The sequence below is a fragment of the Astyanax mexicanus genome, chromosome 25 (assembly GCF_023375975.1).
Source record: "Astyanax mexicanus isolate ESR-SI-001 chromosome 25, AstMex3_surface, whole genome shotgun sequence".
Lineage (NCBI taxonomy): Eukaryota > Metazoa > Chordata > Actinopteri > Characiformes > Acestrorhamphidae > Astyanax > Astyanax mexicanus.
This window is the reverse complement of record NC_064432.1, coordinates 19386705-19405100: the sequence shown is the minus strand read 5'-3', so window position 1 is coordinate 19405100 and position 18396 is coordinate 19386705. Positions and strand designations below refer to the sequence as shown.

General features: G+C 39.3%; 1 protein-coding gene across 35 annotated transcripts in view; it reads right to left on the bottom strand.

Annotated features, from left to right (window-relative positions):
- LOC103034479 (protein tyrosine phosphatase receptor type D) overlaps positions 1-18396 on the bottom strand; it is a 535243-nt gene that overhangs the window by 131895 nt on the left and 384952 nt on the right. For all 35 annotated transcript variants that reach the window (XM_022681944.2, XM_022681952.2, XM_022681947.2 and 32 more), the window contains 2 exons: positions 9272-9417; positions 5575-5716 (listed from right to left, as the gene is read on the bottom strand). In XM_022681944.2, the coding sequence (XP_022537665.1) occupies positions 5575-5716; positions 9272-9417 (288 nt within the window). The remainder of the gene's footprint in view (positions 1-5574; positions 5717-9271; positions 9418-18396) is intronic.

Below are 18396 nucleotides of genomic sequence, written 5' to 3'. Positions count from 1 at the left end.
GATTGGTGGAGGTCTGGTCTGGTAAGTAGGGCATAAAGATTTGATCAGAACAGGCTGAGGTTTAGACTGAGGAGGCCTAAGATATGCTGGCAGAGACAAAGAAAATACAGTCTGGTTATTTTGTATTAGTCAGAACTCTAAAGCCCCGCTGTTTGGGTATCATTTTTTCCTTAAAGTTTGACAAATTTTCCTTTATTTTTTATTATCCACTGCATTCTAAAAACCCTATTTCGATGCTTGTTGGAAGATTTATCCATTAAATATGGAGATCTATAGAAAACAATGCCAGAATCAACAGAGCAAACACTGCTAAAGATTAAACAAAGCGCAGTAATAGTCATATAAGAGGTGAAATGGTCAAATTATAAATATTTAAAAATATAACACACCAGCGGCCTTCACACTACACACTACATTAACTTTCTTAATAATATCACATGATGTCATCTACAATCTTATGTTTCCTACTAATAAATATCACTTTATTGACTTTGTGACTCCACTTGAATGCAGCATTACTGTTTATCCAGCTTTGACTAGGACTTGCAGGGATTTCTTTCAGTGGGTTGGGTGTATGTAAATTTAGGGGGTGTAGGCTGTTACTTAACAGTTTGAGGGTTTTGTTTCTTAACTCTACTTTGTGTTTCTTTCTGCACTGTTTCAGATGAATAGTTTCACTTTTTCAAAGTATGTCCAAAAACTTAGAAAAGCTCTAAAACTAGACAAACTACTTCAATATTGAGTTAAGAGGAAAAAAAAAACCCTCTATCTTGAAGCCGGCTGTATGTGGAGTTTTAGCTCCGAGAAGGTCGGATGTGTTGCTGAGGTTCAAAGACTGGAGCTGCAGCAGACAGACACTAATCTCCTTTAATCATAACATTAACTTCAGCTGCTGTTGGGACAGCCTGTGCCAGCAAACTTGCCTCAAATTACCCGACATATGTTGCCCGGGTCCACTTTCAAACCAATGACCTACGTACTTCACTTCTGTTCACTTTTTCTGCTATAATTGGAAACGTCTAATCCAGTCCAGAGGAAGGAGAAGTGTGGCGTGTGTTCAGACTGGCTCTTTTTAAACTTGGACGAGTAGATTTAGAACAGACTTCATTATACTTCCATCAAAGCACTTAATGCAAATGAATTCGGTGAGTCTGCTAGTTCATCACTAATGGTGTTCCTCATCACGCCGCAGCCGGGCCGCATGCTAATAACCCAGCGGCGGATTTCAGTCCCGCACACACACACACACACACACACACACACACACACAGACACACACAGACACAGACACCCCCCTCCAGCCTCCTTAGGCTGTCTTGTGACGACCAAATTACATCAGTCTGTGCTTTTTTTTTTCATTACAGACCCCAATTCTGATCTGAATAGGAGATTGGATGAAGCTGTAGTCTATAACATAGATTATGATATAATGATATAAAGCTCTGGAAAAAATTAAGAGACCACTTCAGATTCTGAATCAGTTTCTCTGATTTTGCTATTTATAGGTTTATGTTTGAGTAAAATGAACACTGTTGTTTTATTCTATAAACTACAGACAACATTTCTCTGAAATTCCAAATAAAAATATTTTAGTCATTTAGAGCATTTATTTGCAGAAAATGAGAAATAGCTGAAATAACAAAAAAGATGCAGAGCTTTTAGACCTCAAATAATGCAAAGAAAACAAGTTAATATTCATAAAGTTTGAGGAGTTCAGAAATCAATATTTGGTGGAATAACTCATGCATTTATCTTGTCATGTTCTCCTCCACCAGTCTTACACACTGCTTTTGGATAACTTTATGATACTCCTGGTGCAAAAATTCAAGCAGTTCAGTTTGGTTTGATGGCTTGTAATTATCCATATTCCTCTTGATTATATTTCAGAGGTTTTCAATTTGGTAAAATCAAAGAAACTCATCATTTGTAAGGGGTTTCATTTTCTTTCAGAGCTGTATATATCCTGTTACTTACTATCAAGTCATATTAAACAATAAAGAACAGAAGTCAAATGTAATGTATTCCACCCTGTGAACACCTATACATAACAGTACAGACTCTGAAGCTGATATTTTACAGTAAAAAACGCACGCCACATAATGTGGCTTTATCTAAAGTGTATATTAATAACTGTAGCAAGGTTTTATTATTTTGTGTAACATTGTTTAATTTCTATTGGCTCATTTCAAGGACAGCTGGGCTTTTAAATAATACAGTAACCATATAAAAGATCTGTTCTCAAAATGTTCCATTCACACAGTACAGCCTTCAGTGTGTCACTGTTAAAGCTGTGGTCTGACTGATGTTTTTCTTACTTACAAAATGTACCGAGGATATAAAAGAGAGCCACAGGCAAAAGTCTGCTGAAATAATGTGTAAGCACTGGCGGTTTTCCCTCAGGTCCTTTAGGAGAAAAGAGGCCCCTGAGACTCGTCTCTGTGGGCGAAGAGCGATCGGCAAGCCAGGCAAACCTGCTTCGGTTTCAGACCGAGAGCCCCTCAGAGATTCATACAGCAGACAGAGAACAGAGCAAAGTCATACAGCACAGAGAGAGAGAGAGAGAGAGAGAGAGAGAGAGAGAGAGAGAGAGAGAGAGAGGAAATTGGAAAGAGGATGACAAAGAAGAGAACTATTGACAGAGTACACCAGAGAGAGAGAACATGTGAATGAAAGAATAAATAAATAAAAAGAGTGAAGTTAAAAAGTTAAAAAAGGAGACAAAAAGTGACTAAATGAAAAAGAAGGGAGAGAGAGAAAGCAAAAGAGAATTATATAAAGTAACGAAAAAGACAGAAGGAGAGCAGTCAAGACAAAGTGAAAGAGTGATGAAGACAGAGTGAGAGTGATTGAATTGGGTGGGAGAGAGAGAGAGAGAGAGAGAGAGAGAGAGAGATGTATTGTGTATTACAGATGGAGGTAATGACCTTGTTAGTGCTCATAAACAGTCAGGCAGTTCAGAGTTCTGAATGGAATAATGCAGAAAGACAACAGCTGAGTCCACCACTCTCTCCATCACAACCCCGACCTCCTTCCCACGCACCACACACACACACACACACACACACACACCTATTTTAAACTGGACACACAGCAGACTAGCGGGTTATAATCCTCTACTCCAGTTAAGAGCACAGTTCCCTTCTTTCTATCGTATTTCTCTATCTTTATATCCCATGTCTGTCTCTCTCTCTTTACTTCTCTTTATCTCTTTACTGTCTTTCCGTCTCCCCATTTTATTTTCTGTCTTCATTTCTCTGTTTTTCTCTCCATTTCTCTCACATTTTCATCTTACCATCTATCAATACACCCCATTTCCAAGTTCCATCCTCTCTTTTTTCCTCAATTTTCCCTATTGTCATATTTGTCTGACTCTTTTTCTCATTATGCTATTTTTTTCTCACTCCGACATTCTCCTTATCCCCTTTAGCTCTCTCTCTCTCTCTCTCTTCCATGTCCATTTCTCTTTATCACTCTATTTCATACTTTCCAGTCTCTCTCTCCCTATCTACCATTTCTTTCTCTCAGCCATCTCTCTCTCTCTCTCTCTCTCTCTCTCTCTCTCTCTCTCTTTGTGGGTGATAAGTCACGCTCTCTGCAGGTACAATAAAGGCCTTCTTCAGAGAGTGAGCAGTATAAACAGGGCAGGCCTCAGTGTTACAATGAGCCCCTTTACTTCAGCCAATCACAGTCTGACAGCAGCAGCAAAACAAAAAGACACTGCTGTACCCGTCCGCTCGAGAGTCCCCCCCAAAAAATTCCTCTCCTTTCCAATAAAGGAAGAAGCGAGCGTGGCCTCATTGCAGACACAGTGTGAGAACGGTTCTGTAAATGTAGCAGAAAATTAGAGTTCTACTGATGATACGGAAAGAACTGGTGGGAAGGAAAAAACTGCCTGCTAATTAGAATATTAATCACCATCCTTTTGAAACCACCCAAGGTCACCAACCAAGGATCATTTCCACATTTCTGGCTCTGTCCTTGTGGCTCGCTCTGTGAGAAAAACGAAAGTTGTGCGAAAGTTGATGAATTGGGGTGGCTGTGTGGAGAGTCAAGGCAGCCAAGTCTAATCTTAGACCTGGACTGACAGAGTAGTTCACCAAATTGAGGCTTGTGTTGACAAAATAAGCAAACAATAGCGAGGAGTAGCACAAACACACAGAACACTGACATGACAAAAAGTTACATGTCCTGCACTGACCTGTGCTGTGGAATAAGTCTGTGGAGTCTACTGCATTTAATGTATTGTCATTTTTGCAACAAGCATTGCTTGTTAATTCTAGCCAGACGTGGCCGGTCACGATCATTGGTGTAAAAAGCCTTTGATTATGTATTTCTAGTGAATACATGTTACCATGGATCAAGGGACGTTAGATGTCTTGGAAAATGGAATGTCAACTCTTCTGGTACCCACTATCAGACCTCTCTAGAATTCATTATAATTAATGTTGCCTTCGCCATGAGCCTACTAGCTAGTGTTCAGCTTCACTTCACAATATAATACCTCACAACTTATACAGGTGTGAGTATTCCCAATCTGACCCACGAGGCATTCCCATCTCAGTCTCATGTGAAGTTGCTCAGAGCAGTTCCAGAGAAACTTCAGTTTAGAGTATTGGTGAATATAATCTGTCTGATTAGCTTCTAAAGCTCACTGAAAGTTTATGAATACATGGTCAGATGGCTAAGAAACTGTTCTTCTATAGGTTTGATCATTGTAGTTTATAGTATATACTAGTCAAAGCTGGCAGTGGACATGATAGCATGGGTTTTCTATTGAGATGACACAAGCATGTGTCGTGGATGCACATTAAAGCAGTATTTTCCTTATTAGAAAAGCATTCTGGATACTTCTGGACTTTTCTGAATTTTTGTATATGTCATGTCATACATTTAGTAAAGTACTTTCAAAGAACTCTTTTTAAAAGTTCACTCCAGTAGCACTCCAGTAGTTCACATCTTTATTGTTACTGTTAATTTAAATGCACATAAATAAAACACAAATCAAATCAATAATAAGACTTTGATGTTCTGATGTTCTCAGAGTTTGGACGACAGTAACACTGTAATGCGAAAATAACCTAAACATAACAAATGTGACTTTCTTAAGGGTCCAGTGGCAACTTAGCAGACCTGGGTACCGAAACCATACACCCATACAGTAACTTACAGTATGCTTACATGGTTGAACCACTTAGGAGCCTGTACTTGGGTTGCTTAGGTGGTTGAACCTTTTAGGAGACCAAATAAAACCTACTTAGGGGTGCTTGAATAAGTGTCTTATTTAAATTTAAATTTGCAATATAGCAACCTGCCTTGTTTATGGACCCAAAAATGAACAGCTACTTACTAGATCAGGGCATTGAATCCACAATCTTGAGCATTAATAGCCTTGTAAGGTTTTGAGAGTTTGACAAAATAACCAAAAACCTTACCAAAAAAACAACAGAGCCAGTGATTAAAAAAAAGAAGAGACAGCCATCTTACCTGATACCGCTCTGACGAGAGAAAAGCGGTGAAAGAATAAAGGTTAGTTGTTAGTAGGTGCTTTTGATCTGCAGCTGCTCGAGAACCTACCACGTAAAACAGTGAGGCGTGTGGTGGCACTAATCTCTCCAACAGTGTTGGAAGCCACGCATTCGTAAATGGCTTCGTCCCGCGGAGTTCGCAAAGGCTGGATTCTCAGGACAGACCCAGAGCCGTCGTCAAACTCTATCACCTGCAGGTGCGAGAGACAGAATATGTTATGGGAGTTTTTTTTGCTCACAATTGACCAGGAAGAACCATGCACCCACACACACACACACACACACTTTCACACACACGCTCACACTTCCTCTGACTTTCTCTGTATTGACGACACACATGGGTGGCTCAGCCAGGGACTACCCATTATCTCAGAAATACAATCAGACTTATTCAGGCAAGTGAGGGAAATAGCTCAGGAACGAAAAGAGGGAAGACTATAAATAGGATTTCAAATGGAGGTAAAAAGTGGAGGTAAATAATTGGTAAAAAGGGTTTTAGGAGAAATACAAGGGATAATAAACAATAGGGGAAGAAGTTCCAGAGAATAAAAAGGGTGTTTTGGAAGGTTCAATATGTTCAGACACCTCATACAAACGATGACACTTAAGGTAAGGGTATTTTTTTTTAGTTTAGCTCATTTATTTATTTATAGACTGGACTACACAAAGAATTTAGTGTTGTTATGAAGAGCCACTAATTAGATGGATTTAAAGCGGCTAACTTTAGCTGCAGGAACTAGCCTACTTTTTGATGCAACTAAATCAAGCTCTGTATCAACAGAGCTAAGTCTAGCTTTAGCTAGCTAATGTTAGCTACCATTGTCCATTGTTATTAGGCAATGGACAGTTAAAAAAGCTGTAGGTTCTAGCTAGCTATTTACAGCAACACATTCAAGCTCTGTATGGAGAAAGCTAAGTTATCGGCTAACTAAATCTAGGCTGACTGACAAAGTTGACAACTTCCTTCTACTTTCTTTCTTTTTCTGCTTCATAGTTTTACATAATTTAACAATAAATAAATACCACAATCACCCCATTCATACTGACATTCATTTATAAAGAATTCAGTACTCCTAGCACAAACATGGAAAAAAATGCAGGGGTGTAATTACTGATGGGGATGTGTCTCTCCTAATATACAAAAGAGCTAGCTCCCAAAACCAATAAATTATATGACTAATATCAAGTTTGCATTTCTATATTTACAATCCCTGTCAAAGTTATATTTATATTTGCTGCATACTGATTATGACAGCTAGACAGTAAGTGTCAAACTGCAATAATAATACAATTATTTCTGCATGCAAACTTTAAGAGCAGCAGTCTCATGGGACCAAGATGGGAGAGGTGATGTGCAGCTAGCATTGATACAAAGATTCATAGGTGCATGCAACATAAATTATTATTTCATTAATATTATTAAATAGGAGGATAGGGACAGCTTATTCCCTATCAATGCTAGCGAAGACAACCTAGCATGTTTAAATGCTTTAACATGTGTGGCATCCTCAGGATCCTGAGTAGTCCTGACTGACTTAGGCTATAATGATAACTAGTTAGCCAGCAGGCTAATGCACACTGAACAGGGGATTCATCAAACGAATAAACTTTCTTAAACCAACATTCTCCCCTGTTAATGTTAATGTAATGGTTCTGCAACAATACTTTGGCTAGACAGCTAGCCTCTGCTTAGCATAAGAATAGATCTGCAGGTCTGCAGCAATGTGCACCTTCATAAGTCTGGGAGTTGATATATATATATATATATATATATATATATATATATATATATATATATATATATATATATATATATATATATATATATATATATATAAAAAAGAGACTTTAATTTTTTAAAGCATTTGGAAATTAAGGGAAATGGAAAATGGGTCTAATATTAAAGCTGACAGAGACAAACTATGTACAGCTATGTATGTAACTGTGTAGAATTGATTGGTTTATCTTGTCACTGATTCCCATCACTTGGAACTTAAATCAAAGTGGACTTCAGAGTTTTTAACACTGCCCTCTAATATAAACTAGGCTCACTTTTATATGAGGTGTCTGAACATAACTAACAGGACTTCAAATGTAAGGATAAGGGAAGGGTTTATATTTGCAATGTAAAATGCTCCGTGAATGTTTTGTCTGTCTTTGTTTTTTGCTTGCCAAAACGAAAAAAAAAAAAAAAAAAAAAAAACTTTGCACTAAAAAGTCCCAATCCCATTGGCTAATAGGAGAACCTGCTTGGCCACTTGACTTTAAGAATGGGAAGCTGATTCCACTGCTTCATTCTGTATTTGAGTTGGAGGGCTATGAGACACTGAGTCTTGAGCCAATCAGTGCTTTTGGCGTCGCCCCACTCTTAAAGCTGACGGAAACAAACTGGAGTATGCGTTTCGTACAGTGAGTATATCGATGGAACAAGACAAGACAAGGCACAGACAGCTGGACGTGAGCCGAATAAACAACACTGGACATCTGGTTTAGTGTGACGTGATGCTGTAAAATAAAAACGGAAGAGACAAGACGCCGATTGTTTTGGACGGACGACACATAGAAATGTGGACAAACAAGGTGCTGTTTGTAGCTTGGAAAGCTAACGACGCATGCTAGAGATGTATACTCACTTCGTACAGAAAGATCCTGGTCAGTAAACTCAGTAAACTCATAGGCTTAGATACATTCAAGGTCAAAAATAGCGGGAGACCTCACTCTAACACACGCTCTTTTGACACACACACACACACACACACTTTCACACATGGCAAACTCACGCGCACTCACACACACACAACAGCCTGAATGACAATGTGTCCCAGCTAAAGACTGCAGCGTTTTAGCCGATCCGCATAGCAGCATGACAGCAGCAAAGCTTCCTCGATGCAATGCTCCTTTCTCACAGAAAGGAAGAGCGTAGATCGGAAGCTGCTGGGCTTCTGGAAGGGAATGGGTTTAAGGAAGATGACAGCGGTATGGAGGAATGAGTGACGTGGCAGGAGAACCCGCTTTCGGGATCATGCCGTCGTTAGCACGTCTGGCTAGCATGCTACCGTTATTATTGGCATGCAGCTCGTGTCGGCGTGCCAGTGCGATGAACTCTGATAAGATTAGATTCGTGTTGGCGTTGAACAGGACAGGGAGGGGAGGGGGGGATCCCTCAGAACGATAAAGCCACAGCCGACCATCGCCCGACACAAAGCCGAAAGCTAACAGAACAGGAGACGATGGCGACGCAGCAACGCGACAACAGACATTAATGGAAATCTTATCAGTGTCCTTTTTGTGATGAGTTACTTTATCATGGTTAGCGCGAGTGAAGATTAAAAGAAATAAATCAAAAGGCAACGATTCAGCCAAATGAGAAAGCCAAAGCATGCACTGAAGAGCAAAAGAAAGTGTCCCAAAGCAATAATGAAGCGTGAACCAATGAACACTCCGCACTTTCTCAGCCAAATGCACAAACGCTAGGGCTTATGTAAGCACCAAGGTCAAAGCTCTCAAAGTTAATTTCCTCCAGACTCTTTTACACAATCTTCTCTTAGATCTTTCAGGATTAGTTAACAGCCATGCAACGTCTCTTTTCAATAGACGCCCCAAAAGTGGTTATTGGCAAACGTGTTAATACGTGGATGCAGAATGTGATTAGCGTGGTTAGCGCCACTAGAGCTAGCGTGGAATGACCAGACACATTTTTGCATTCACTTGTCGAGCATTTTACATCAGAACAATAGACCTAATACCTCAAATCTCTGGTTGCTCACTCTCTTCCCCTTCTTGTTCCACACGATCTTGGGTCGCGGGTCACCCGTGGCCTGGCAGATGAAGGAGGCGACGCCACCTTGGACGCCCGTTTGGTCATTGGGCGTCCTTAAAAACTTTGGTGGTGCTGAAAAGAAAAAAAAGAAGAGGGAAAGAGAAAGAAAAGTGTTAGAGTGTGCAGATATCTTTTTATGCTTTTATGGTATTTTCTCTTATTGTTCCCACCTATAGGGCAAGAGGCCTAGTTTCTGCTGCTTCCAGCACTTTTTTACTTTTTTCTTAAGAGGATTAGCTTATGTTGCCTTCCCAACAATGGAAGCCATGTATTGGCTTAAGGACCGAACGACTGACCAGAAAAAAAATACAATCAAACGAAAAAGAGAGAGGAGATGTGATCGAGTGAACGAATCGACATATAATCCCTCTTATTGTGTAAGGGGAGGATGATGACTGCTGATGAGAGAGAGAGAGAGAGAGAGAGAGAGAGAGAGAGAGAGAGAAAGAAGGAATAAGAATAAGAACATTATTTTATATAAGGGTTTATTTTGACTCCTGTAGAGTATTGTGTGTCTGTTACAGTTGTATGAAGGCCCATTAATGCCAGGTAGAGGAGTCAGTTTTTTGTTTTTTTTTTGCTCAGTTTCTGACAGCAGCATGTCAAAAGTTTGACTTAGTGTCTTGAAATAATGACTTACTGCAGAATAATTACTTTCTCGAAGTGTAAAGTCACTGTATCAAGATGACAAGTCATTATTATGAGATAAAAAAGTTAAACTTTCTTGCTAGTGCACTATATACCAGTGTGTAGAATTAATTGAAATTGAATAAGGTCCAGAGGGAGAACATTTACTTGGGACTTTTTTATACAGTTGATATATACATAGAAATGGGTGAATTCCTAATAACAGTCTGTACATAAATGGTTTGTGTTTTGTTTGCATTTGGAGTGAAGTTTCAAAATACCTTTTTTTTACATTACATGTACTATAATTGTTATATATACCAATTTTCTACAAAATAACAGATTTTCTCAAAATAAGGATACTTTAAAAACAGTAATTTCAACACACTGCCCCTTTTGTAATGCCATTATTTAGAGAAATTCTATATTTTATAATTGAATAGTATCACATATTAAAGGTTATTTCTATTATGTCAATACCTATGTTCATATACAAATACTAATTTCAGGATACTATGTCAGTGTTAGATCCATTAATATATAACCATTTCCCAAAAACAGCATGCAAACTTTCGATCTACAAGAAACTCTGAGGAATGATGGTGTGATTGTGTTCATGTAATGAGGGACTGACCAGGACAGTAGATTTCATTCTAAACTGATGGGCCCTAACGGAAATGGCTCATCATCCACACATACAGCACATAATGAGCTCTGCTCATTAAAATCTGGAGTGCCAACACTGACACACTAACCTGATGTCATAGTTATATAAGAGCCTGTTACAACACAACACTGAACACAATGCTGATTATCACTCAATTCTGTCACACATTCATCACTTCATCCAGTGAGTAGCCAGAACTGCTAATGCATGACAGCAAGTGATACAAACTTAAAGTTTTGCCTAAAACCTTACCTTTCAATAAAGTCTTATTACAAATAACCTATTTAACTTAAACCTAAGATACAAGATTAGCTATAGTGAAAGCACTGACTAGCCTGACAATCTATCTATCATCTATATTTCTATCTATAATTATAATGTATTAAAGTACAGTATCCATATGATGTCTTTAAATGAAGTTTAGCTACTCTGAAAGATTCATTGCACACTCCTTAGCTATGAATAGATTATTTTTTATTCAACTTCTTCTCAAAACTTCTGGAGCCAATTTGAAGTCTTTGACGTATTGGACCACCAAAGATCATCTAATAATATGTTTATATTTTAAAACCCTGCAGCAGCAATGGGAGTTTTTTTATGGCAGTTCCTATCACAGTGTGTATCACAGTGTTTGTGCACAGCTTCTCGCTTTAGCACATAGCGCAGTGGGACGTGCTAGCCTTTGGACTGCGTGGTGTTGGAGTGACTCATTTCCTGGTCACACACTGGTCTTGTCTCTTTCACTGCAGGGCCTGGAGTTGCTCTTCACTCTCTCTCTATGCGCACTGATGCCAAAGATCATTTCTACCAGGAATATAAGAAAACAAATGTGATAAAAAGAGGAGCCGGCACTGGCTGTTAGATAGATGCGTTGGTCTCTGTGGCTGAATGAATAGGTTTATATATAGACAAGAGGGATTTAATCTGGGCCAAGTGTCTTTAGACAAGAGCACGCCAACACAACAGTCTGCAGCAAACAGTAACGGAACTACATAACTGCCAGCAGTGTAGAATACATTCTATCCATTTATACATAATGAATTCTGAGGCATGTGCGATGGAGAACAATGGTGTTTAATGAAAAATTATGGTGTTTGTTGGAAAATGGTGTTTGGTGGAGAATGATGGTATTTGATGAAGGATGCTTTGGGTTGGTGAAGAATGATGGTGTTTGATAGAGAATGATGGTGTTTAGTGGAGAATGATGGTGTCTGGTGGAAAATGGTGTTTGGTTGAGAATGATGGTGTTTGGTTGAGAATAGTGTTGGGGTGGAGAATGTTTTTTTTGAAAGGAAGATGCTTTGGTTTGGTGGATAATGTGGAATTTAGTGGAAAATTATGGTGTTTGGTGGAGAATGCTTTGGTTCGGTGGAGAATGATTGTGTTTGGTGGAGAATGGTGCTTGGGTTGGATAATGCTTTGGTTGGGTGGAGAATGATGGTGTTTGGTGGAGAATGATGAGTCTAGTGAAAAATGCTGGAGCATGCTGCGATTTTATTTATTAGAACATGGTGATTGGTAAAGAATGCTGGTGTTTGGTGGAAAATAAAAGGGCCTGGTGTAGAATATTGAATTGGTGGCATTTGATCAAAAATGAATGTATTTTGTGAAAAATTATGGTGTTTAAATGAGAATGAGGACTGGCAGATAACGCTGATGTTTAGATTATGACGGTGCTTGGTGGAGAATGATGGTGTATATATCTGTCAATCTAGAGAAAAAAGTTAAGGATAAGACATTAAGCTCTAAATAGTGAACAACTGAACCATGTCCTCACCTCAACCCCTAGTGAAAGACCTTTAAAAGAATAAAATTCAGATTTTATTAAGCTAACATGATGCCACCCACGTAGCATGGGAAACTGGTGTGTATTGTGGCTAGGTCCCATATGTGCACTTGCTAGGCCGTGTCCGTTTTTTTTTTCCTCGGATCTCTAATTGGTCTTTCAATTCAGCAAAGGCACTGGGGTGTGGAGGCATGCACGAGAGGTATGTTAAAAATGCAGAAAGAATGAAAGGGGGAGCGCACAGTGGCAGAAGCCTGTGGGGTATGTGAAGGGAACTCAGTATAATGCATTAGCCGTCCATTAAAATCATGTCCGACACAGAAACTTCAATACTGCTGTGGACGTCAATGATTTAATCTTTCCCTCTCTTGACGTCATCACTGTGTGTCCCAACATACTCTGATCCCTGATTCTCTCTCTCTCTCTCTCCACTGCTGACGGTGTTCGCTGATCAGAACAGGGAATTAGAAGAAGAAAAGAGGGGGACAAAAAGAACATTCCACTAATCGAAAGATGAGCATAAGCCCAATCCAATGGTAAACCGGGCATTATAGAACACTACTGACTTTGGCCCAGAAAGGTAGATTAAAGCTTTGGTGCAGATATCAGCAATCACTATAAAAGTTATATTTTTAATAATTTATATCGGTCTACTAACTGCAATGTTGGTCCATTCACTATAAAAATAACTGCCAGACCTATAATGTCAAAAAGCTGTAAAAAGCAAAGATTTAGATAAAAAGTTTCTCAACGTCTGAGATTATATTATTTGAGTAAAGAAGAAAAAACAGAATTTTCACCTTAACTGAATCTATGATTGCTGTGACCTTTTTAGAGAGCACAGACTAAACACAGACTAAAGCTCTATCTCTCTCTCTCTCTCTCTCTCTCTCTCTCTCTCTCTCTCTCTCTCTCTCTCTCTCTCTCTCTCTCTCTCTCTCTCTCACACCTTTCCTCAACTATAACAATATGAAAAGCTACTGAATTACACAGTGTGTGACAGAGTGCAAGCGTGCTGGTAAATGAAGGCCAGGTAAGAGATGAGGAAAGACCCAATCCCATTCTACCCCTTAGCCCCAACCCTTAGCCTCAGTCCTCTGTTATGCATTTGCATGTAAAAATATAATAATAATAATAATAATAATAATAATAATAATAATAATAATAATAATAATAATAATAATAATAATAATAATAATAAACTTAATAAAAGCTCATCATAGAGTAAATTAAGTAATGGGCAATATTAAATAATTGCTGCACCACCTGCCCCCTTTCTGAAGACATATGATGCAGAGGCAGTTAATCGGCAGCTTGGTTACTAAACTTTAGCTAGATCTGTATCTGGTGCAATGAAGGGTTATCCCAATGCTTATGGGGAGACTAAGAGGAAGGGTTACAACACTTGAAAACAAGGGGTATAAAAAAAGGGTTTAAAAGAGAATTGGGACTGGGCAACAGTCTATCATTGGAGTAAGAATCAGGATGGGCTTCTGGGTAAAAGCGGTAAAAAAAAAGCACACACACACACGCATGCACACACACACAGGACAGGTGAGCATCCACATCCTAATATGCCATGGATGGAGGCCACGCTACCCAGATCATACGTGTGTATGTGTGTGTGTGTGTGTGTGTGCCTATGCTTGTGTCAGAAGTGTGTGCACATGTGTGTTTGTGTGTGTCTGCATGTGTGTGAGTGCGCGTGTCTTGTCTTTTCATCCCTGCCGCGTCGCTGTCTGAGCTGGATGATGGGTAAATGATACGCTGTGGGTTTGTTTGCTCAGGAGTCAGCCATTCCGGCTTGAGCGTGGGCCGTGACAGACTGCGCGCGCGCGCACACACACACACACACACTGCTGCCACCGGGGCTGCGCAAAAATGCACAATGGGAGATGATTGAGGCGTGACCAGGGGGAAAATGGTGTTTTCATAAAGCCTACAGCAGCCATTTCCAACCGCCACCAATGTCATCAATCAGAAAACGCACAGAAACAGAAACACAAACAGCAGAGCAGATTAACAACAGCAGCCGATTACACACACAGCACAAAACCACACTACACTACACACCCTCATCTGACAGAAAAATGCTGCTTGAGGAAGAACGATGGCTTTTGATAAAGTTTGCTGATGTTTGATGGACAATTAAAGTGTTTGGTGATGCATGATGGTGTTTAGTGGGAAATGCTGGTGTTTGATAGACAATTAAAGTGTTTAGTGATGAATGATAGTTATTAGGGGTAAATGATGGTGTTTGATGAAGAATGATCGTATTTGCTACAGTTCGACAATGTTTTAGTGGGAAATTATGGTGTTGAAGAAGGTGGTGTTTGGTGGTGTTTTGTAGAAAATTGTGGGTGTTTTTGGCATAGGAGATTATGGTGTTCAATGTAGACTGTATTTAGTGGGGTATGATGGTGCGTGTTGTAGAGTGATAGTATCTAGTGGGAAATTGTGGTATTTGATGAACAACAATGGTTTTTGATCAAATCCGATGATGTTTGATGAAAAAAGATGGTGTTGAAGAAGAGTGGTGTTTTGTAGAAAATGGTAATGTTTGTTTGGACGTTAAGGTGTGGAAGATTATGGTGTTCGATGTAGAGTCACTGTATTTAATGGGACATAATGGTGCTTGGTGTAGAGTGATGGTATCGAGTGAGGAATTATGGTGTTTGACAGAGAATGATGTTTTTGCTAGGGTCCAATGGTGTTTGATGGATGGAGAAGAAGGTGATGTTTGCTACAGAATAACAGAATTTGATGGTAAATGTTGGGGTTTTGTAGAGAATGGTGGTGATTGGTGTGGAATGACTGTGTTTGAAGGAGACTGAAGGAAAAAGTGGAAATATGTTGCAAAATGATTGTGTTTGAGATTAAATGATGGTTTTGGATGTAGAATAATGATGTTGGGTTCAGATGGTGCTGTTGGATAGAGGGACAGTTGCTGAGATATATATTAGAATATATATGAATGAGGATTTAGGACACTGAAAGAACACTATGTTTGGGAAACTGCTCCATATATATATATATATATATATATATATATATATATATATATATATATATATATATATATATATATATATATATATATATATATACGGCTTCCACATCCCATACTTGTTGTCTATAATTAGGTCTTCAGTGTGTCTTTATGGCAACCAGAGGGATTAGTGAGGCATCTGAGGAATTTACAGCCAGCTGTCTTGCTGTCTTTTCTCCCCACAATTCTCTCTGTAACTCTCTGCATCCAATCACCTACCTGATCATCTACCTCTCTTTCACTCAGCCACACATACTTATATTCTCTTATACCCCCATCTCACTCCACTTCAAAGCACACTGGTCTCTGTATGTAAATATGTTCAATCTTAGCAGGAGTCATTACCAATGCTGAGCAGCAATCCAGGCCAGATCAGCTGAGTGCAGAATGGGACATCAAAGATTGTGCTGTCACCAAATCTGCTCTAATGGCATTTGTGGTTGAGGGAACATCACTACTTAAAGCTTAAAGCTATGACAAGGGAAAGAAATTGCTTTTTTTATTATTTATTTTGAAGCCACGTTTCAGACAAGGAGCTAAGGGAGAACAAGAGGGCCAGAGACAGAGATATACGTTTTTAGCTGTTTCACTAATAATATAACACTGTTTAAATCTACGACTGCTAGAGATATATGTTTCATTATACGAAAACAAACAAATAAAATAGCCATACAGTACATACTTACATATATGTACAAATTAAAAATATATTACCCAGAGTAGAAGAGCATGTTGAGGAGCATGTTAAGGTGTGTATTGTGACAGTGTACACACTGTGTGTCTGATTCTGGCCTGGATACGTTCTCCTCTTGGTTTGGCTAACTTTAATCTACCTGCTCTAATACGCAGGCTAGCGCCGCTAATCCTCGTCTAAGCCTGCACCCACCAATAAATGAAAAGTGTAAATCCAGCAAAAGCTAAAAGGTTGGTGATGTACTTGCGTGTGTGTGTGAGCGTGTGTGCGTGTCTGAAGTTGTTATATAACCGTGGCTGTGTTCACTAAGTTAATGAAAAGCAAAGTTACGCTTCAGAGCGCCGCACTGCCCCATTTTCAATTTAACATGGCCTGACGCCGTATTAATAATTCGGAGGCGGACTGAAAGCTTCTGCTGGTCGGGAGCGAAGGCCGAAAGACACCAATCTGCAGAGGACCCACCCTAGAGGGCTACCCACACCACGTTTTACAGTTAACCAATCAGCAATTTAACATTGTGTAAAGTCTGGAAGTTGGAAAACTGTTTGGCTTACTTTTTCCAAGTAAAATAAATTATATAAATTGTAAATGACTAGTTTAAAGTAGATAGCAAATACCTTTTATATCACTAATATACACTACTAATGCTAGTTCTAATGCTAATGCTATTCTTTATCTCTCAAAACACTTGTTTTCTTTCTTTTGGAACTTTTCTTTTCTGTCTCTCTCTTTCTCTTATTCAACCTCTCACTCATTTATTCATTTCATTACTCTTCCTCTCTTCTTGTATTTTTCCCTCCTCTCATTTTTGCTTTAACTTTTGAAGTTCCCTGTCCTTTATTTTACCTTTTCATACTGTACCCCCCCCCCCCCTCTCTCTCTCTCTGAACTCAGTGATCCCTCAATCGTGTCACTGTACATGGCACATCAGATTGATGTGAAGCATTACGAGAGATTAACCTAAAATGTGCTAAACACATACACGCATTTAGTAAACACACACACCCACACACACGCGTGAACACGCACACACACACACACACAGATTTGACGGTTGTGTCTGTTATTAACTGAAGTAAAGCGCCCTGAGGAGTTCTTAACACGTCCACCTACTTCCTCCAACATCTGAGTGAGATTAACACTGCTTACTGAAAATGTGTGTGTGTATGTGTGTGTGTGTGTGTGCGTGTGTTTTCCTAATTGGCAACTTCATAAGGATTCACACCACCTCAGGTTTAACACACACACACACACATACAGTGCAGAAACATCTAAACCTAATCCTACTAACAGTCATGCTTTATTTATTTATTTTTAATAATTTTATTTCTATTATTTTCCACCGTTTTACACGGTCAATTACCCAACCCACTTATTAGGACTCCCCCTATCAATAGTGATGCCCCAATACCAGGAGGGTGAAGATAAGCACTTGCCTCCTCCAATACATGTACAATCAGCCATCGCCTTTTTTTGCACTGCCGCTTATGCAGCATTACTGAGTAGCATCACAAAGCACTCGGAGGAAAGCGCAGCGACTCAATTCTAAAACATTAGCTCACAGACGCCTTGTGCTGATTGACATCACTCTTTGAAGTGATGTGGGGAGAGAGATCTAGCCACCCAGAGAGAACAAGGCCGATTGTGCGCTCTCAGGGCTCCGGTAGCCGATGGCAAGCAACATAAACAGGATTTAAACCAGCGATCTCCCTAACATAGTGGCAGCGCTTAGCCCGCTGGACCACTCGGAGTCATGCTTTATAACATACAGACAGCAGAAACAGCTGTTCATGTTCACAGCAATACACCCTCATGTAGCAGTTTGTTTCAATAATCCACACTCACTCCTTATGTAGTTTTTAGGAATATTTTGGAACACAGGGCCACTGAAGTCTGGAATAAAATGGAAAAAAAAAAGATCTGGCCTTTACAGAAAAAAATTGAACTAATACGGTCTGGAAAATAATGGAAAATAGGAAAACTACAGTCTAAAATAACCCAGAAACTAGGATCACCACAGTCTGGAATCTTATGGAAAATAGGAGCACTGCAGTCTGGAATATTACAGAAAAAAGTAAAAAAGAAATGATAGAAACATATGGATCAAAACATTGTTTCAGCCCAGCCCAGGTCTTAAATGAGGCCTAATGCAAAGCAGCCAATAAGAATACAGAACTAATTTGCATATTTGGTGTTAAAGACGCATCATATTTTGTATGTGAGTAAGA